The sequence below is a fragment of the Cupressus sempervirens genome, chromosome 2 (genome assembly GCF_028749045.1).
Source record: "Cupressus sempervirens isolate cs-2001-9-10 chromosome 2, ASM2874904v1, whole genome shotgun sequence".
NCBI classification, from domain to species: Eukaryota; Viridiplantae; Streptophyta; class Pinopsida; order Cupressales; family Cupressaceae; genus Cupressus; species Cupressus sempervirens.
In genome coordinates, this window is record NC_143119.1 from 285,378,764 (window position 1) to 285,400,939 (window position 22,176).

The 22,176-nt window shown below is 37.7% G+C and overlaps 1 protein-coding gene across 4 annotated transcripts in view; it reads left to right on the forward strand.

Moving 5' to 3' along the window:
* LOC149572176 (AIG2-like (avirulence induced gene) family protein) overlaps nucleotides 1–22,176 on the forward strand; it is a 218,136-nt gene that overhangs the window by 185,768 nt on the left and 10,192 nt on the right. For all 4 annotated transcript variants that reach the window (XM_089813439.1, XM_089813441.1, XM_089813442.1 and 1 more), the window contains one exon: nucleotides 19,811–19,893. In XM_089813439.1, the coding sequence (XP_089669565.1) occupies nucleotides 19,811–19,893 (83 nt within the window). The remainder of the gene's footprint in view (nucleotides 1–19,810; nucleotides 19,894–22,176) is intronic.

A 22,176-nucleotide genomic window follows, 5' to 3' on the forward strand; every position in this document is an offset into this window, starting at 1 on the left:
TCTTGGAATCCTGATGACGCAACCAGTGACTATTGTAACACAGCTGTTCCTCCTCGACTTTGTAGTCATATCGTTAAAAAGAAGGGGATATGACACCATTCTGGGAAGAGGATGACTCGTACAAGAAAAATTTAAACACAATTGGAAGAAGAATACACTATCAATGGAGAGCAGAGGACGAAGATTCATTATTCATTTACACACACAAATGGTGGGAGAAGAAGCTGGATCGTCCGATTAAGAAGGAGAGGAAGAAGGGAAGAAGTAGATGGAACTGGATGAGGAAGGAATCCTATAGTTGGAAGGTGGATTGAAGGACGATGATCTGAATTCGGTGAACAGACTGTTTCACTGGCAGATGGAGGATTATGAACTCTTCCAAAGCTGCAACATACTAACGATAGAGGAAGAACGGAATGGAGACGGATTTCCAAAAGAATTTAGGGAAGTAAAGGAGGGGAACACACAGTTGGGTGAAACACCTGCACATATATTTAGTGAGGAAAAGCCAATAAAATATGAAGAGGCCATAGTACAAACCATGAACCTGGGAGATGATACCGAACCAAAGAACATACTGGTGGGAGATAACTGGAATCCAGTATTAAAAGCAACTGCATTTAAAATATTTGTGGAATACAAAGATGTATTCACATGGACATACAAAGATTTGAAAGGAGTCCCACCAGAGTTGTGCGTTCACCGCATTCTGCTGGTAGAAGGCGCAGTACCCGTACGGAAGTGACCCTACAGGATGAATAAAAAGTACACGACACGGGTTACAGACAAAATTAATCGAATGCTGGAGGCTGGTATTATTTTTAAGGTCTAGACAAGCGAATGGGTGTCACCCATAGTGATATTCTTCTAAAAGAACAACACTCAAATTAGGATATGTGTTGACTTCAGTTGTCTCAATGCAACAACAATCAAGGACCCCTTTCCGATACCATTGATAGATAGTATATTGGAGGAGGTTGCCAGACATGAGATTTGTTCATTTATGGATGGGTTCTTAGGATATAATCAAATTTGCATAGTGGAGAGGAAAAACTCAAAACAATGTTCGTGGTAGAGGATGGGGTATATGCATACAATTAGATGCCATTCGGGTTGTGTAATGCACCGACGACATTCCAAAGAATCATATTACACATATTCGACAAGATGTCTGTCGGGAACTTCAAAGCATTCTTGGATGATTGGTCGGTATTCAACATCGAAGACAAGTATTTGACGGCATTGGGAGAATGTATGGAGAAATGCCGAAGGGCGAGAGTAGCTCTAAATCCAAAGCAGTGTAGATTTATGGTTCCGCAGGGAAAATTACTTGGACATATAGTCTGTAAGGAAGGATTAAAACAGACCCAGACAAAGTTAGAGTAATAATGGAAATGCAACCATCTACAAACGTAACAGAAGTGAAGTCTTTCCTAGGACACATAGGGTATTTTAGAAGGTTCATCAAGAACTTTGCAAAGGTATCATACCCGCTAGACAAATTGACATGCAAAGGGGAACCATTCAAATGGGAGAAAGAACAGGATGAGTCATTTGGAGGATTGAAGGTACGATTGGCTACAACACCTATACTGGCATACCCAGACTGGGGTAAGGAGTTCCATGTTCAAGTAGATGCATCTAACTATGCAATAGGAACAACATTGACGCAGAGAGGTAACCATGGGTTAGATCATCCAATGGGTTAAATCATCTAGTGTATTTTGCCAACCGACTACTGTCGAAAGCAGAAAAGAATTACAGCACAATAGAACGGGAGGCCTTAAGAATGGTGTCCGCAGTACAGAAGTTTCGACACTACTTGCTAGTGACACCATTCGTGTTTTATGTAGACCATTAGGCTCTACTTTATCTTGTAAATAAACCCATCATTGAAGGAAGAATCAGCAGGTGGCTGCTTTTGTCGCAGGAATTCACATTTAAAATTATAGTACAACCCAGAAAGAGTCATGTCAGTGTAGACCATCTCTCATGTATTAGAACAAGAGAACCGGCTGAAGGGATGAATGATGATTTTCGAGATGCGCAGTTATTTCAAATTGCAGTACTGCCAGAATCATACAAGAGTATCAAGGAATACCTCTCCACTGGACAACCACCAAGAGAGATGTCACAAAATGAAAGACGGAAATTGATACTAAGAAGCCATACATTCCAAATGATTAAAGGATTACTATACAAAATGGGACCTGATCACATTTTGCGACGTTGTGTATTAGAAGAGGAAATACCAAAAGTAGTTAAAGAAGCACGAGGGTCCAGCGGGAGGACATATGGGACTTGATACAACGATATGAAAGATACTACTGGCAGGACTATGGTGGCCAACGGTGTACAATGATGCACGAGAATGGGTCGTTGGTTGTGACACTTGGCAAAGGGTAGGAAAGTCTTTGAAAAGAGATTTTATGTCACTTAACCCCTCACATGCACAAGAACTATTTGAGCGATGGGGATTGGATTTTGTGGGACCCCTTAGAGTAAGTCGAGTACACCGATGTTGATACATAGTTGTAGCCACATAATACATGACAAAGTGGGTATAGGCATGGGCCCTACCACACAACTCGACAGTCAGTACGACGAAATTCATATATGACCAGATAATCACCCGATATGGGATTCCACTTCAGGTAACAAGTGATCGTGGAGGGCATTTTGTCAATCACGTCATCAAACTATTAACAACATAATTCAAAATATATCACTCTTTATCAAGCTTGTACTACCCAATAGCAAACAGACAGGCAGAGGCTACGAATAAGATTTTATTAGCAGTAATTTACAAGTCATGTGCAGTAGAAGGTGAAGACTGGGAAGAAAAACTACCATCTGCACTGTGGGCAATACCGAACAACATACAAAGTGACAACGAGACACACACCATTCCAATTGATGTTTGGGCAAGAGGCGGTGGTACCGGCAGAATTTATGATACCAAGTCTGAGAATTGTGATTGAGAATAAGTTAGGCGACATAGAAAGCCTGAGGGAAAGATTACATAATCTAAATAAACTCAAGGAAAAGCGATTATTGGCACAATGGGCCATAGAACAGGCGTAAAGCGTGGCATGATAAACACTTGAAATTAAATAAGTTTCAACCAGGCTAGTTAGTGTTGAAATACAACGGGCGGAATGAGATCAAACCCGAAAAGTTCAAAGTTAAATGGGTTGGACCCTATAAGATATGGGAAGTGGATGACAATGGGGCAATAAAGCTATGGACGTTGGACGGGAAAGAAGTACCAGAAGTAATAAATAGGTTGAAATTAAAAATCTATCATCAGAGAAATGCTCCTCCGTTGACGGTCGTACGGAAACAGTTACTTAAGAATCCGTATGACCATAAGCAACATATTTATATAAAGTAAATAAATGCAGAAAAAAATGAAGTTGGAAATAAAGTAGTACAAAAACAGTTAAGGGTCCGTATGACCATATGTAGCATATATGACTGTACGGCCTCATAAGGAAACATATCCAACCGTATGACCATAATAAGCAGTATTGGAGACCGTACGGCCTTAGGAAATGGAGAGAGGAAGAAAGTAATTGAACATAAGAAGATGTCGTATGGACGACAAGAGAGGTTGAAAAAGGTACCGTATGGCTTGGGAGACCGTATGACATGAGGATACTGTGGCTACTAGCAAACACCGTATGACTTGGAAGAGTCACGAGTGACACCGCACGTTGCATTGTTCGTACGGACATAGAAATAGAAGACACTCAAGCATGGATGTACGGTTGTACGAATGCACTGAGTCCATCAAGAAGGCCGTACAAATGCATTAAGGATTGTATGGCAGCAAAAGCCAGCATAAAAGATACCATGCATTGTAAATTAGTATTCGCCAAAAAGGGATTAGGGCGTACGAGCAAGAAGAGAACAAATACACTAGAGAGCACTACAACAATACGGAAAGGAATCCTCTGGAGGTCGTACCAGAGCTTTAGGAAACACAAGCCGTACACCCCGTAAAAAAAAGTAGTCGTACTAAGGAAGAGCCACACTTTTCATAGCCGTATAGTCATAGGAGGCAAGAGCCATACGGCTCAGTATGGATAGGACAGGGGTTTTTGAAACAGGTTTGTATGGAGGATTAACTAACCTAATGGTTTGTAATCTATCTGGAAAAAAGACAAAGAAGGGATAAGTATGCAGTTAGCCAGAAAAAGGGCTTGGAGAAAGAAACTCGACCAAGATTCAGCCATGAGTCAAAATATGTAGATAGTGCCTTCAGAAGTGCGACCAAGCAGAAAAAACAAGGGGAAACAAAGGGGCAAAGTACAGAACTAGCCAGATGTAGAGCTAACACCATAGAACGTAGCATTTGAAGGGTTGAATGGGCTGGAGTGTAGAAAGTGTTGGAATGAAAGTCCGGATGACCACTTCGTCAAAGCAAGCATACAGAGGGCATAGGTAGAATGGGCAATTTGGATCCCAGTTTTTTGTGTTAGTGACTTCGAAGGTGTCTTGCGCACCATGATTGGGCCATATGACAAGCACTCCCGTAAAAGCTCAGTTCCATACTTGAGATACGATGTAGTGATATCATTTCGGCCAACGGACTTCACCAGGGTATTCGGCATACTAGGGATGGCACAGGGAGGAAAGAAAATTGACAAGCCAAAAATTGTGGACAAAGAGAAAATTGCAGCTAGTGGAATTAGTGTGTAGGGAACAGGTACAACAGAAGAACAATGCCCTTATTGACACCTCGAGAGGAAGAGGGTTGTGGTCAGACATTAGAGAAGGCCATTGGAGGTGCTTCATGAACGTAATAAAGAGTTGACTTACAGGGTCAAGTAGGGCGTCAGACATCTCCTTTCCGCAGGTCAGTGTGATGAACAGACTCATGAACAAGAGGGTTTATGACTGGGCTTCTCTATTGGCCGCGCGCATGGATGGGTTCATGAAATTGCAACATAAAACATTTTATATGCTACACTATGTCATCAGATTCTTTTTGGAGGCAACTACGAGGATGATACCGAACGAAAGACTTGAAATCAAGCCAAGCCTGACAGTACTTGGCGAACCTCCAATAATGCAATGGAGACATTTAGACACACTAGGAGGGCAGAAAGGCGTTGGCCAGAAGAGGATGCGGCAGGAGATAGATGAATCCGGAAACACAGATAGTGGCCGACAGGATACGTCTTTTGAGGAGGACGACTCAAAGGAAATGGAGGAGCTGGAGCAAGATGAGGAAGAAGATGACGAGGAAGTCGAGGTGATCACAACCCCACTTCGCTTTCCGCGGCAGTTGATGGCTGCACCGCTGACAGCTACGCCATCTCTTACAGCACCGCATGTACACACTATGGCAGATGTTCACATTCCGGGGTTTGGCCAGTTCAAACAACTAGTGGTGATGACCCCAGTCACCCTAAACCCCAGACGATGGCCAGTAGCTTCACAGCAAGTGGCCAACCAACCGTTAGGAAGCTGAGGGTCAACATCACCCGTAGACACACATATGAAAACACAACCACAACCAACAATTCAACTGGAGAGGGAGGGGTGGGCAGAACTGACCCCTGTACCACAGGGGCACGGATTACTCCAGTCAGCAGCATTGATTATGCCTTAGCCACATCCAGTAGTAGAGTTGACAGCCACGAAGGGAGGAGATAGTCAGGGAAGGGCACATGAGCAAGTTCGATTAGAGTTGATTGGGACAGATGCAGTAGTCACAATAGCTGACACATTGTTGGATGATGCACGAGATCAGGGTGCTGATTTGAGCAATGCGAAAGCAAAGCACCAGGGGCCAATAGTCGTATAGATTAGCTCATCAAGTCGTGCGAGTGAGTATCTAAGACGGAGACTACTTCTCCCTATTGCTAGAGGCCCTTCCATCTAGTCCCCCATGAGAGAGGCCCTACAGTTAGAGGCAATATGGTCGAATAGCGAGGTTGTTGAGGTCCCTGCATTGCTAGAGGTAGAAGATCAAAGTACAGCGGCATCAGAGAAAGCGGAAAGGAGGGTACGAACGGAGGGTCCTATACCAGTAGCAGAGGAAAAGGATAATGATATCCGTTCATGCCTCATTGACATTGCAGAGAGAAGCAAGTTCCTAGCAGAGTTGGTGCTCACAGAGAGACGATGGGCAAAGGCTGGGCAAGGACCTTAGGAGGCCGCAGAGAAGGTTCGGGAGGAGATGGCCGACCGACTTGCCAACCAGCAAATTGCATGGAAAATGAAGTAGACAGTATTATTAGCACAACTCGAGGACGCTATATGAGGGAAGCAGGAGGCAGAACAACAACTTGCAACAACACTACAGGAGAAGGAATCAACAAAGAAAGCACATGACTAGAAAGAAACTGAATGCCAAGAGGTCATGATGATGTTGAAGGAGGTAGTGGAGGATAACTCCCAGATAAGAGCTGATTTAAAGATCCATATGAAACAAGTGTATCAGCTGCGACGAAGCCGGTCTACGCACTCAGGGACACATCCTTCGGTTTAGTATGTATACATTAATGTAATGAGTTGTTATTTTTGAGTTTTGTTGTGTTGTCGTCTAGAGACAACTTTTCTTTTGGGAGGGATGGTGTTGTTGATAAAATCTATATTGTAGCCAACAGGTAGAATAGTATTCGAATGGGCGCGTGACGGTTGAGTCACTCCTTCGGAAAGGTATATATAAACCTCCGGGATGGATTTTGTAATCATCATTGTAATCATTCATATCAAATATTGTAGTATCTTCTGTATACATACGAATAATAAAAGGAATTTTTTTGTGTTACATGTTCTTGTCTACTGCCTGAATGCATTAATATGCTGTTTACCTTGTATGGTAAACAACTGGAATAAGGTTTTGACCTCAAATTTCTTTCTCATAGAGAAAATGCATTAGGGTACATTTGAAGAAATCATTGATGTTGTGTCTCCCTCTCAATAAGGGCTTCGATGCATAACTCCAAGCTTCTCATCAATAATGTATAAATTTCACTTTGGTAGAAGGCTTGGAGAAAATAGTAGTTGTTAGATCTTCAGTGATAATGTACTCTGAATGAATTGGATTCCAAGTATTCTTCTACGGTTAGGCATTTGCATAAAGCCTTTCAGCCTACACATATGGAACTTCATCACATGAATCATGGTCCTCTGACTGCTATAGTTTCTTGATCAGTAGAGAATCCATCTTGACATGGTCTACTCCCTTTGTATCAATATAACCAAGAGCCTCAGGAGTCAACTGAAGCATATCCTTCATTTGCTCCGTGTCTCACAGAAGCATACATTGATTCATAGTAACATGAGTGAATGTACTAAAATGTGGATTCATCCTTTATGCTTGAGAACAATAGATATCAAGAGAATGTGGTTCTCTTCTGAAGCTCTAAGTACATGCACCAACCTCCTAACTTGTTCGTCCAAGGTTTCCTCAAATGAAATTTGAGCTTCCCTCTTGTTGTAGAAGGATACTCATAATCCCAATCATAGAACATAGCTTGCTCCAATAGCCTCCTTTTATCTAGCATGATCAACATATGACTAATGAATCCTAGATCCAAAACCACTTTGGAGCTACTGTCATAAGATTGAGTCCTGTACAATAGTTTGGTAGCATGCCTAATGTACCATTCTTTTTTTCCTGCAAGAACATCCCCGCAGAAAATGGAAAAGATCATGGCAAATAGCTCCTATAGTACATACAAATAAAAGGCTGACTACAAAAAACAAATAAAGGTAATAATAATAAGAAAATACTTGTCTCATTATTCTGGGGAAAATACTCATCAACATCCTTCTTGATGCAAGCTGCTTATTTCTTCCTTCGGAGTGCCATACTTCTTCCAAGTTTGATGCACTTCCCTTCACATCCTTGTTCTTCAAGACCTTTCAACTGCTTTGAACAACATCCAATAGTCCTCACCTGAGTGTAGGCAACAATTTCCTTTGTTCACAACAGTTGTATTCTGGCAGATTAATTTCACTTCCTTCAATGTTCCGATAGTAAAACAGTCTTTGTTCTCTGCAGCGACAACTTAACATGGCAATTCTATTTTGCAATGCTTCCAATTCCTCAATCTCAATTCTTGTCATTTGAGATTCCAACTCATGGAAAGTTGCACAAGAGAAAGGACTGTTCAGAAATGATGTTGACTTTTATTTGTGGCTCAAGAGATCCTGTTTTGAATCAAGAATCATTTTACATTGAACTGAAATGCTTTCAACTGAAACAACTCATCTCTTGCAGCACACTGTATGTTTCCAATTCTATATATTTGCAACCTTCTGTATTTGGATTTGCAGACCATGGTAATAACCTCTCAGATCTCTTTTAATGGAGATGATACAAGCTGTATGCTAACGAAAGAAATCTCTACTGTTTTCAGCAAGGCACTCTCAAATTTTCTATTTTATTGAGTTATTATTTTTGTTCACAACCCTACACAAAGAAATTCTTATACGTTAAATTAAATACTTGTTTTATTGGCACTTCTATTTTTCATCATCTCTTCCCATTTTCAAGTTAGAGAATATTTATATAGCTCACTGCTCAAGCATAATGAAGATATTGTTTTTTTGCAAGTTTTGTTGCCACAACTGAGATATCAAACACTGAAATTAAATTTATAATTAAGCTACAAATATCAATTTGCACTTATCGTTCTATACTTGGAAGTTACAAATTTAAAGGAAAACCTGTGTGTGCCGTTTCCTTCAAAAAGAATAACTGCAGGTCTGGTTGCAGCCAACTGGAAGTCTGCGCTAGCAAAATAAGAGAGTGGCTGCAGTCTAGCAGGCTGATCGCCTGCAGTGGGTGATAGAATGCAGCAAGCCAAACACTTGTGTGCGTGGTGTTTTTAATATCAGATTGCACTCCTAAAGTGGGCGTCAATATCAAGTATAACAGCTGACCCAATAACCAGTAAACCACACAGCAGGTGGATGCCGGAATATGTGAGTAATGGTGTATGAATTCAGGCTGTATAGACACCCAAATTGCAAGGTTTTTCAATGCCTATTAGCATAAGAATTAGGCGTTCTGAATGCAGATAACAAACTCATAATTGTAGACCATAGCAGGTGTAAATTAGCGCACAAAATCAGGACCTCTAATCACTAATTTCTCCAGCAACAATTGCTTCGCAGCCACAGTGGCAACAGTTTGAGAAGACACCACAAATTCAGATTGCAAAACTAAATCAAATCCTCTATACCTCAGCAATGGATTGATTGCATAATTCAAACTTCAAACCCTCAGGAAATATCAAAAGCAATAATCAATTAATTGGATGATCATTTCTTCACAATGGAATTATACAAAATCGTGCAAATCAGCTTCTTCTTCAGACTTCTCACTTATGAGGCTTCATCTTCACAATTCCATTTTATAACATGAAATGAGAAAAGTGCCTTCATAATAATGAAAGCCTCATTTATAACTTAGTAATCATGAACTCAATGAATAAAAATGCATAATCAAATGCAAATGACGACCAAACAATTGAATCGCCATTGCACTGCCAAAAATAGCAATCACCCAAAATGAGACGTACTATAATTAGCAAGTCTGCCTCAGAGATCCTCAAAACTCACCATCAACTCACGAGGGTCGTGATGATGAACTGGCCAATCTTGGCTACAGGAACCTGCTAAATCGTGGACAAATTACAAAGATATAAATCCAAAACGTAGCAGATTTTCTCCTCATAGGACAGAGCTCCACCGTAGTGACTATTTTTAATATTGATCACACCAATACTTAATTATATTGCCCATCAAGCAAATAAAGGTAATACTCAAAATATGATAGTCATAAAATAATTCACAACAAACTCACAACAGCCTGCTGCCTGCTGAGCACATTGCTCCAATTAATGCCTTTGTTACAACTCAATTCCCATATGTTTCTAGGAAATGACTATGTAAAATGTTACACTTTAGCCAAAGCTTGGAAGTGTCAAATATATAGTCTTTGGTGACCAAATCAATTATTTCGCTAGAACTTGTTTTAAGCTGCAATGGGCTAGTAGAACAAGAATGGTGTCGTGGTGAAAATTATTATTTTGTTGGAGCTCCCTCTTTTGCTGAAACCTTCTGAGGGTTCCAATGCCTCAACTAGAAAATGAAGAGTACCCATGTGGCATCCACAGAGTATGCGAAGTGGCAATGGGTGAGTGCACCAAGATGGTGTACAAAAAGGGGGAGTGGACACTTTTTTTCTAAAATCAGGTAAACATGAACTTGGATGAGACTTTTGAGGGTCATCAACTAAAAATGACAAGATATATAAAACATATAAATTGTAGTACTCTAAATCTACTTTCTAAACTACTAGAGTTTTTACAAAATGGATAAGATTAGGTGGGTCAAACCCTGCACACACGAAAAACAATCCCTAATTTTTTTTGGAAAACATAAAATAGCTGTTTTCGTGTGCAGCACAAAAGGTCAAGTTATATTTAGTATCTTGCATATCACTTTAGTAGGATGATAGTTAAGAGTCATATCTAGAAGTTGTGTATTTTTTTGTGATTTTATGATGAGTATTTATTTTATTATGAATTATTGAACTGACTACATCCTAAAATTTTCGTACCTGTTCGTATGCTGAGCATAACTTGCATCAAAATAATAAAAAATGAAAGCTTTTTTTGAAAAAAAGTGTATAGAATCAAGTGTAGAACAGCAATATATAATTTATTTTGAATTTGGTTAACTATATAAAAAGTTAGTAAAAAAATGGTAGACATATGTCTGTGAGGAATGTCAAGGCAGTGGTAAAAGTAATTAAAGTTTACAATGTTAATGTTGTCCAAAAAAAGAAAAATTTATATGGTTAGAAAGCTAAGAAGACGTGTAAGATTATGGTGGTGATTTTAGAGATACCCACTTCACCATTAGAAAACTTGATGTAGGTAAAGACGAGAATTCATCTTATCAGATGGAAAAATGTCTAAAGGAAAAAAATTGGAGGGAAAACAGTCTCCCAAGCCTTTGGGTCGTTTCCCTAAGCTATCACCAAGCCATTAGCCGATCGGGTTTTTAGGATTCAAATAACCCGATCGGGTTATGAAATGAAAAATTGCATTCAGATGCCGATCAGGTTATTCAGAACCTGATCGGGTTATTCAAAACTTGATCGGGTTTTGAAGAACTAAAAGTAGGCTTTACTTTAAAGACCATAACATTCACATATGGAGTCCGATTGACTCTGTTCAAAATGTGTTGGAAAGATATTGCAGAGATCTACAACATGATGTAGATAAATCAATCCTATGTTATCAAAATTTTATTTTCCATCAATTTGAATTAAGCATAATCTAAAATAGGTAGTCATTGTTTTCCAAATGCATAATCAATAGGTAAACATGAATGTTAACAGTGTTAATTCTCTCTCTCAAAAACACATACACACAATCACTCACTAGCTAAATAAATCCTAAGGTATGTCTCTTGCTTTTCCTAACCTCTCACATTATTTAACTAACTAATAACCTTTGTGTGTGTGTGTGTGTGTGTGTGTAACTTGTTACCCTTACACATTGTCTCTTACCAAGTAATCCCTAAGCCCCCTCTCTCTCTCTCACTAGACCCTAATCTCTCTCTCTCTCTCTCCATCTTATCCCCCTCCCTCCCTCTCTCTCTATATATATATATATCATATGCCCTAATCTCTCTCTCTTACATCCCTCTCTATCCATCACTTCATCTCTCTCTCACTCTCTCCATCTCTATCTCACTCTCTTTTATCCTATCCCCTCTCCCTCTTCCTATCCCCTACTCTCTCTCTCTCTCTCTCTCTCTCCATCATATCCCCTAAAATCTCTCTCTCTCTCTCTCTCTCTCTCTCCTATGTCCCTCTCTCTCCATCAATTCATCTCTCTATCTCTCTCTCTCTCTCTATCCTATTCCCTAATCTCTCTCTCCTATGTCCCTCTCCATCACTCCATCTTTCTCTGACTCTCTCCATCTCTCTCTCTCTCTCTCATATCCTATCCCCTACTCTCTCTCTCTCTCTCTACATGAAGTTCCCATTTCAAGGATCAAAGGTCAGGGAGAGAGAGGGGGTTAGGGATTAGGGGTCAAAGAGAGAGAGAGAGAGAGAGAGAGCAAGAGATAGTGGGATAGGATGGAGAGAGTGAGAGGGGATTGTACATGGATAGAGAGAGTGAGAAATATGGAGAGAATGGTTTAGGATGAAGAGAGAGAGAGAGAGGAGGTTATGGATTAGGGGTCAGAGAGAGAGAGAGAGAGTATAGGTAGAGAGAGAGGGGATAGGATAAGAGAGCGTGAGAGAGAGATAAGGGGATAGGATGGAGAGAGTGAGAAATATAGAGAGGGGCAGGGGGAAATAAGATGGAAAGGGAGAGGTGGGAGGATAGGATAGAGAGAGAAAGAGAGACAAGGGAATATGTGTGTGAGAGAGAGAGAGAGGGGGGGAAGGGGGGATAGGATAGAGAGAGAGAGGTTAGGAGTTGGTGCGAGAATGAGAGAAGCTAAGAGTTAGTAAGAGAGAGATTAGGAGTTAGTGATTGAATGAGTGAGTGATTTTCTGTGTGAGGAAGGGTTAGAGGGAGTGAGAGAGATGATAGAAAGATAAAAGCTATCATAATACTCTTACCTACCTATTCGTCCCATGTTTGGAAAACAATGACTACTTATTTTAGACCATGATTGATTATAATGGATGGCAAAGAAATTATTTATTTCCTACAATTATTTATTTCCTACTATTATTTTAGTTGCCTAATGTTGTAGATCGCTTCAATATCTTTCCAATGCATTTTGAACGGAGTCAATCGGAGTCCGGATGTGAAATTTATGACTTCCGGAGCGGAGCCTATTTTTATTTCTTCAAAATCCGATCGGGTTTTGAATAGATTTTTCATCCTAGAAACTCGATCGGGTTTTGTATTTTATGTATTTTTGCTAGGTTTGGTGACCAAGCTTAGCCGCTTTTTGAAATTTCATATAACCCGATCAGGTTATTGAAAATTTTGCTTTTTTTTAGGGGGTGTCTACTTTTTTGTACACCATCTTGGTGCACTTACCCCAATAATTTTTATTTTCTCCCAACCTTTTCACACCTCCAGTATTCCAATGGAAAATAACAAATGATGATGTGGATGTTGATGTTGATGTGGCAGGTGTGGCCACATTGGGTCAAGGATAGACTATTCCATTGCACAAGATCAAACTAAGGACCAAATTGTAAACTATGCAATACTGCATGAATCAAAGATTAAGGTGCTTAACCATCTATAGCTTCAAAATAGATTAATGGCTAGGACGGATACGCCTTGTATAGGATCAAAAAAATAATGCAAAGTACAAGTTGTGCAACCATGCAAAACTCATTTAATGGTTAAAAGATCAAAGTAAATGCCATACATTTCAGAGATGATTAAGGGCCCAATTTCACTACATGGTTGCACATGATTGAAGAAAATTCCAAACTTGCAAGAAGTGTAATTGATGAACAATTGCTATTGATATTGGATCAATCCTAGCTACCATTCTGCCATCAGTTGCAGCCACTTATTGAGTATCTAAATTATACGCTTTCAAGCATTCCAATACAAGCTCTAGGCACTAGACAAACATTTGATGACCTACACATGCTAAATCAATGTCCTACATTTTTGATGCTATGGAAGTTCTTCATTCTCCATTGACTTCTAGAAATCTTTAATGCTGACATTTCCTAATTGTGTCAGATATTTTGGGAAGCATGCATTTGATTATCAGATTGTAATAATATCCTTGATATTTATAATTCATTTTTTCAGTTGTTGTCACTGGTTAATGATTGGGTCTCAAGATCTCTAAAAGTTACTTAGGTATGATTAATTTATGAGATGCCTATGCTTCATATCTGTTTATATTTCATTCTCATATTCTCTCCGAAAAAAAACAATTCTTTTCAAATCTGTTCACTTTATTAGCAAATCCAATTGTGGGGAGTCCATGTTTTCCTGCTTGATAAGTTTGTCAAATCAATCATCTTGAGTAGGCACTGGTTTTACCTTGGGATTGTGGCATGATATGTGAAATGTTTCATCACACAAACCATTTACAAGAGTTGTCATTGAATTTTTCAAAGAATCGCATATTTTATATAATTATGATGAACCACCATTACTCACTACATCTTATATCAAGTCTCGCACAAAAATATATGCACGCAAGGTTTCCCATTCAAGTAAACTATGAGAGTTAATGCTTGCCTCTTTTATTTGCTTGAAATTTTCTAAGGTCCTTTTAACCATCATTTTGTGAATGGTGCCGAGTCATTATTGCGTGTGAAAATTTCATTAGAGACTTTGACAAACAGTTTGTATCTGCGTTACCATGAAATCGTGCCAATAGAGAAGGGAAGTGTTGATGTTAGGTTTGTTTCACTACAACATATAGAATCGAATACTTAATATTCCAAGATGAAATACTGAATTTCCAACTCTCTCTTGTATAAGGATGCACATACGCTAAACAATGTATTTGAATTGTTGTGATCAAGTGAGACAACCTCAATATTCCTTCTTCTTCTGTACTTCCATTCAGTTTTATGATGTGATATGTTGGTTATCAAGAAGGGACTTTTGTTGTTCAATCAATGTATGGCAACTTCAGTCTAACTTCTCCAACTACTTCCAACCGAACAATTGCAAAGAGATAAGGGTTTGGTAGTTCTATTTAACTCTCAGAATGCAAGATAATGTTCATGATGGGTTGAGCCTCGAACCAATCCTTGCTTTGCCATGTCAACTAGGCAAAGGAGGGTGCTATCTTCTAAGGATATAGGAATAGTTTTTACATTGTCAATATTCATCCAAATACTCTATGAAGGAGCAATTTAATGAACATCCATAATAGAAGTTCAAACACTTTCTTTTTACACCCAAACTAACCTTGTACTGTTACTTACAATCAACATGTACCAAAAGGTATGGACACTAGCTTCACCATTAATCACCATACACCAATATCTTCCATCCATCTACTTCTATTCAACATGAAATCTAGTCTACTTGAGGAATTAAAAAATTACATGCAATACTCCAAAGCAACACAAGTAATCCACCATGAAGACCAACAATGAATCAACAATTAGTTTGATAGCATTAAGTCAAACATTTCAACAAGTCTTCTCCTACTCTACCCCTAATCTAATTCTTAAATCTCCTTCTCTCTTTATATGAATCTAATTTCTAACAAATGGAAGGCCGAGATCAATTACAATGAAGGGCCAAGCTCAATTTAAGATCAAGGGCCGAGATATACCCATTACAAACCCTAATTAGGGTTACCACCACTATTATCTAATTACATGAAGTTGCCACTCTGTGGGCCAATAAGAAAATTACAATGCTTATGAGAGCCAATGAGAAAATAGATAAGGTAGAGACACTAGATGGCTTCCACATCTACACTTGTCATAATATGATTGAATGTGCTTGAACACATGTAATTGAAGCCTTTTGATTGGCTGAAAACAAGTGGATGTTACCTCAACTTCCTTATTTCGTAGACTTGATCAACTATTTGGTGATGAGGAAATATCTCTTGATACTTGACATTATCAAGCTCTTAGTTGAGATGGCATATTCCAAAATCACTTTATCTTCTCAAATTTCTCCATCCTCGATTTGGAAATCTTTGCTTTGCAATTGATGTTTTTGGAAATATTGATTTTCTTGGCCATGATCTTCTTGGTGATGAAATCTTTCATGCACTTAGATCTCTCAAAGTTAACTTGGATTTCCATTGGAAATTTATGTTGATAATTTCTTTGATTTTTCTTTCACCTTGCTCTTTACTTTCTTGGTCTCCATCTTGATCTTACCTTGAATTTTGATGCAGGAACATCCAATGGTGTAAGGGCAATCCTGTATCACCCAAAAATATGCTTAGTGTTAGTTTCTGTTTAAAGTGTCTTCATTTTTGGATACCCATTTGGGTCAAATAAAGATTCCAACTCTCATAGCTCTACTATTGGTTTTCTGGGTTAGAGTTTTTGAGCACCTTGGAATACGTGCCAATGTAGAAAATAGGTTATTTTGTGATTGAGCCATAATTATAATGAGTTAGAGGGTGTAAGTTGGAGGGATGATTATACTTGTAATTTAAAACACTCCAGAAAAAGAATTAGGTCAAAAGGCTTTACGGTTTGAAAGTTATTGTAGTTTAAAGTTGCTTGAAGACCTCCTAAGAGCACTTCAAAGTCAGATTTGAGGCACTAAACGGCCTCGTACGAGCCCGACAAATGGAAGACAAACAAAGTTGTCCATAGGGCTATAGAGTGCTTGGAGAGCTTTTCGGAAATGTGAACGGTTTGTCAATCGGAGTCTTGGATCAAAAGTTATGCCTCTCGGAAGTTGGACTACCATTTCTGGATTCTTCTAATTTTACACCAACTTTTGACATGTTTTCTAGAACCTTATGTTTTGGCGGTGGATGCCAAATGGCATAATCTAAAATGTATTCCTAACCCTAAACCTATTTTGGCTTACTCAAGGACCTTTTTGGCATTGTAAAGGCAGTTTTTGGTGGAGTTCGAGAGAAGGTACTAGAGGAGGGTTTTTCTCTAGGATCATACAACATTGTAAGCCCATAGGGCACGTCTTTGGGTCTATTTTCATTGTACTGAATGTAATAGCAGATCACTTTTGATAATAATATTCCCCTTTTCCTATTGTGTTCATTTTTGGTCTGGGATTGTGCCTCCATCAAATTCACACTTTCAATTTTGATCTTACCTTGTTTTGCATCAGAATTGACACCATCTACATCTTCACAATTCTGTTTAGTTGGAGTTGCAAATGGGATAAACAAAATGAAAGATAAACCACTCTTAGTCTCTACAAGTTTTGAACCTACAAAATGGCTTTTTGATTGAGGAGCACTCCTCATATGGAAATCTTCTCTTCTTTTGAACCCTGTAATTTACCTAAAATTTTGATGGGTAATAACATATATGTGGGTTTGTGGGAAAGGCTCTATTGACATGGGGGAAGGCACTTTTAATGTTGTACTTTTTGTTCTGTAATTTTCATCTAATCTCCTTTTTGTCTATAAGATTGCACATATCAGACAAGATTAACAATTGAGTTCACACGTGATTTAATATACTTTAGGGACTTGGCAACATAAAAGATCATTTCTACTAGGATGGTTAATCATGCATCCTGTTTATATTCCTTTTCTCATTTGCTCCTAATGATGACAATGTCCATTGGTTGGTATTTACTCTATCATTAAGTAGTGATCATGTTTGTAAGGAGAAACTTAGTTATTTGAATGTTTGTATTCTATAGACTATTGTTGAGCTTCTTACTCCAACTCCTGCTACTTCATATTTCAGTACTTTATTTGTGGGGTGGGTATTTCATAGGGATTCCTAACTTGTTTATGGAGTCTCATACTGCAGATTTGGAGGACACATTTTTGGGGGTTTCTCTCTTCTTTGATAACAGTTTTAGCACAACTATTATTCCATCTTCGTTGTCTTTGGAGATTGACATTCATGAGTTTACACATTCATTTGATTTTTCATGTTTCTTGATTGAGTTTGATCATGATTATGTTGCCGCATATTCAAGCTTGGAGACACCTAGTCAATTTTCAAAGTCCCAAATTTTGAGACTTCTTCCCTCATCCCCTTTCATTTGAACTTTGTGTTACTTCCTGATCATCCATTGGACTTATTTCTTCCCAAAGGAAGGCATGTTACTTGCAAGCATAGGATCATCTTTTATTTCTAGACATTCTTCATCGACATTGGAGCTTCTTTGTTATGGGGAAATGTCTTCTCTCCCATCGTCTCTCTTATGAGATTTCAGCCATTGTATATTCACGATCAATTAGGCCTTTAGAGGCATCATTGAGCTCTCCATACATCACTTTCATTTGTTTGTATCTTCTCTCTCTTTTGGAAGGAGTTTTGTTCCAATGAGTCTTCTCCATTTTTCTCTATTTTGTGAGAAATTGTATTGTAAATGGTTACCTTACATGACCTAGCAATGAAGAGACCCATAATAATCTTCATCTTTGCATCATTTTTATGATATTTGACTACCCCATAAAATGCACTTATGGTGGGGTGTGTTGGTGTAAATAAGGTTCGTACCTAACTCACTCATCTAGTGATCCTATTCAGATGCTTAGAAAGTCTTTCTAGGTGGTATTAGTTGTCATAAGATATCTTTTCTTAGGTCATTGAATAATTGTCAAGATAGTTGTCTTATATCATAGGATTGTTACACATATCATCTTGTCTAATCCCATCCTCTACCTACCCTATATGAGCAAGACTGCTTATATACATTTTTATTAGTCAAGTTTCCATAATCAAGCAAGTTGTTCCGACCATTTTCTCTCTTGTAGGTGGCTCTTTTTGTTTTGCAGGTGCTTGGGGAGTTCACATTCAACTCTTCTACGCCCTAATGTTGCACCTTTAGAGATATAATTTCACTAGTTTAGGCAAGTTTCCAAATCTTTAATCAGGTCTAGCACAATTGATTTTCCTATAGGGCTTTGGAGTGCTAACTTTACATGCATTATAGATGATAAGGAGTTTTGATAAAAGGTATACCAGTTTGGATGTTAAAACTGTACTTGTTCCACTAAAATATAACATTTCCAATTTTCTGATTGAAAATTTGTTGTCATTCAATAATATAATGTGATATATAGTGGAAAATTTATTGTAAATTAAAAATTTTGATCTAATTTATAATGAAAAATTTAATATGTTTTGAAATTTTAATAATTTGTTCTGATGTATGACTCCATAGCTTGTGCATAAGAGTCCACTAATTTTGGTCCTCCTAAGCTTCTTATCATTGTCTAATAGAGAATTTAAATTTGCGTCTTTTGTCGTGCTCTAATGTCATTTAATATTGTTTTATTAAAAAATTGATGAATTCCTTCAATATGAATAATTTAAATTTCTTACATTTTTTTCAATCATTCCCATTTAATATTGCTGTGCCTCTATGGAAATGCCTTGAGACATCTCTTACCATTCCCCTTTTTGGACACACCGTGGAGCATAACCATTGTGTTTACTAACTTGAGTTGTGCGTCATATTGTGTGCATACAAAGTTCGTGGTTTTGTATTTCAAGGTGTCCACGTATTTGGCTGGATGGTCCATAACATTTGAAAGGATACAGAAAATTCCGTCAACAAAAATTAATACTTGGGATCAAATATCATGCAATAAATATTATGTAGCTGATGAAAAGACGTAAAATAAACAATTAGGCATTTGAAAATTGCTTTCAAACAAAGACACTTAATCGAATGATAAAAACACAAAATATGCATTGCTGACATTAGTTCTTTTTTGGTCAACTTCCTGAAAAGCTTTCATTCATTTAAACCGTTGTCTTAAAAGCATTTTGGAAAAGAATCGAAATAGGCCTTGTAATACGTCAATTAAAGACAATATCAGAAAAGGGACGCTGCAAGGAAATTAATGTGAGGTAGGAAAGGATCAATGGAAGATATAGCTTATGTATTAATGGAAGATATATACGTACCTGAATTTTTGTTCACCACATTAAAAAGTTCACCACACACTACAGATTATACGTACCTGATTTTTTGTAATCTAAAATAAATATAACTTTTTATATTAAATTCTTCCTTCATACTAATGAAACTTGTGTAGTAGAAAGTGAAAAACACTTGATTTACCTTCCAATTGCATAATTAATTTTCTGTATTCTAATGCGATGTCCCGAATGCCCATGCATGTTATTCCTCAGTTTTCTGTATCAAGTATCACCTACTTTGTACTTATTTTGCAACAGGTTTGGAAAGATTCTCACATGAAGGACTTTCTGAAAATGTGCGAGAGTTTTATATCAGACTTGAAACAGTCAAGTACTACAAGGCATGTATCTATTTCCAAGTCTTTTTTTTGAACTAAACCTTGAAAAAATATGTTTCTGAAGGACGGACTGATATAAAAATAGTAAAAAAATTGATATAAATATAAGTGATTCTACAAATGAATTTTCTCTATCTGCATGATGGTGTTCCACATTTCGCTTTAATCCTTGATGAAACGTTTAGGCTCTAGGGTGTGTCTTTAGATACTTTTTATACACATTTTAATGATGTATCGTTTAATTGACGTTATGTTTTACAGCTAATTAGAGTTCACCAATTGCTTCAGATTTATAGATTTTTTTCTTTAGTTTGGTAGGTACTTTCCCTCCATAAAGCAATCAGGAATCCAGAGCTAGGAAAATAATACCTAAGAACAGCATACGGAAAATGAAGGATATATTTTTATTTTAGTAAGAAAGGCTATTTGTGCAACATTTCTACATCTTTACAAATTTTAGTCTCAAATTTATATTAATGCGCAAATAGTGCAATCAAAATATTACGAATAAATGTCCTAAAATATTGAAACAAGACAGGGAGGTCTCTACAATCGTAGCCAATATTTCAAATTGTAAAAGAAATTTCAAAGAAACAAATGCATACTATGCAAGCCTTCTCTATTTCGAAGGCTTTAAAGTATTATAATATTATATAACTACTTGATTACTTTTATTTCTTTTCATTGATATTTTTTCTGAATACTTTTCTAATTTAATTTTTACGAAGGTCATGTCAACTTGGTATAAACTACAATGTTTGGAATGTTGATGTACATGAAACTAAATCCAGTGATGGTGAGAAGTCCAACTTGTTTGTTTAATTTTCCTTTTAGATTTGAGAAGATGTGGATGCAGCACCCACAGTTTGAAAGTAAAATGGAAGAATGGTGGAGTATTGATATTGAAGGTACAGCTCTCTTTAGAGTTGCTTCTAAGCTTAAAAATGTCAAAAGGGAATTCAAAATTTGGAATAAAAACTGCTTTGGGAATATTTTTGAGAATAAGGCGGCTATGAAGGAGGAATTTCAAAAAACCCAGGACAAAATTCAGAAGGATGGATATACTCTTGACCTTCTTATAGAAGAAAATGAGAAGTTGGCCCAATATCATGACATCATTACTAAAGAAGAAATCTATTGGAGACAAAGATCAAGACTGTTATGGTTGAGTGAAGGAGATAAAAATACCAAATTTTTCCATCTTTCCACTTTGAAGCATAGAGCCAAAACTCACATTTCACATTTAAAAAAGGGAGACTTGAAGATTGTTGAGGATAAGGACATCATGAAAGAAATGGTGACTTTTTTCTCTAATCTAATGACTGCTGATCCCAACATTAATTTGGATCATCAAGCTGATTTCCTTAGAGTGATTCCTCGACTAGTTTCAAAGGAACAGAATAAAGTGTTAAGTTCAATTCCTAAGGATGATGAAATTTTCAAAGCTGTTTGTTCTCTGGGAGGAGATAAAGCACCTGGTCCTGATGGCTTTCCCATGTTTTTCTTCCAGAAACTTTGGAAATTTGTTGGAAAAGATGTTTGTGATGCTGTGAAGAAATTCTATGGAGCTAAACAGATGCTAAAGGAAGTCAATTCCACCTTTCTGTGCCTGATTCCTAAGAAAATTGGAGCTGATTCTCCTGACCAGTTTAGACCGATCAGCCTTTGTAATTCTTTCGATAAAATTATATCCAAAGTTCTCACGTCTAGATTACTCCTTGTGATTCCTTTGATTATTGCTGATCAACAAAATGGCTTCATCCCAAGTAGACAAATCCTTAACTCTGTCATCTCTGCTCATGAGAATATTCATTCCTTGTCGTGTTCTAACAATCAGGGATTCATTATGAAAGTAGACATTGCTAAGGCCTATGACAGAGTTGATTGGACTTTCCTCTTAAACGTTTTACTTGTTTTTGGCTTTGACCATAAGGTTGTTGGTCTTATTCATCAGTTGATTTCAACATCTTCTATTGCTGTTCTAGTTAATGGAAGTTCTTCTCATTTTTTTAATCCTTCTCGAGGATTGAGACAAGGTGATCCTTTATCCCCCATCCTTTTTGTTAGTATGGCGGATTGTTTGGGGAGGTACATTGGGGACTTGGTCCAAAGAGGAGTTATTAAGGGATTGCAACCTTCTTCCCATCCTCTCATTTGTTCTCATGGTCAATTTGTTGATGATACCATCTTCATGGGAAAGTCTGAAGTTAAGGAAGCCAGAAACTTGAAGCAAGCTATTAATTTATATTCTTCTGCCTTAGGTCAATTGGTAAACTGGAATAAAAG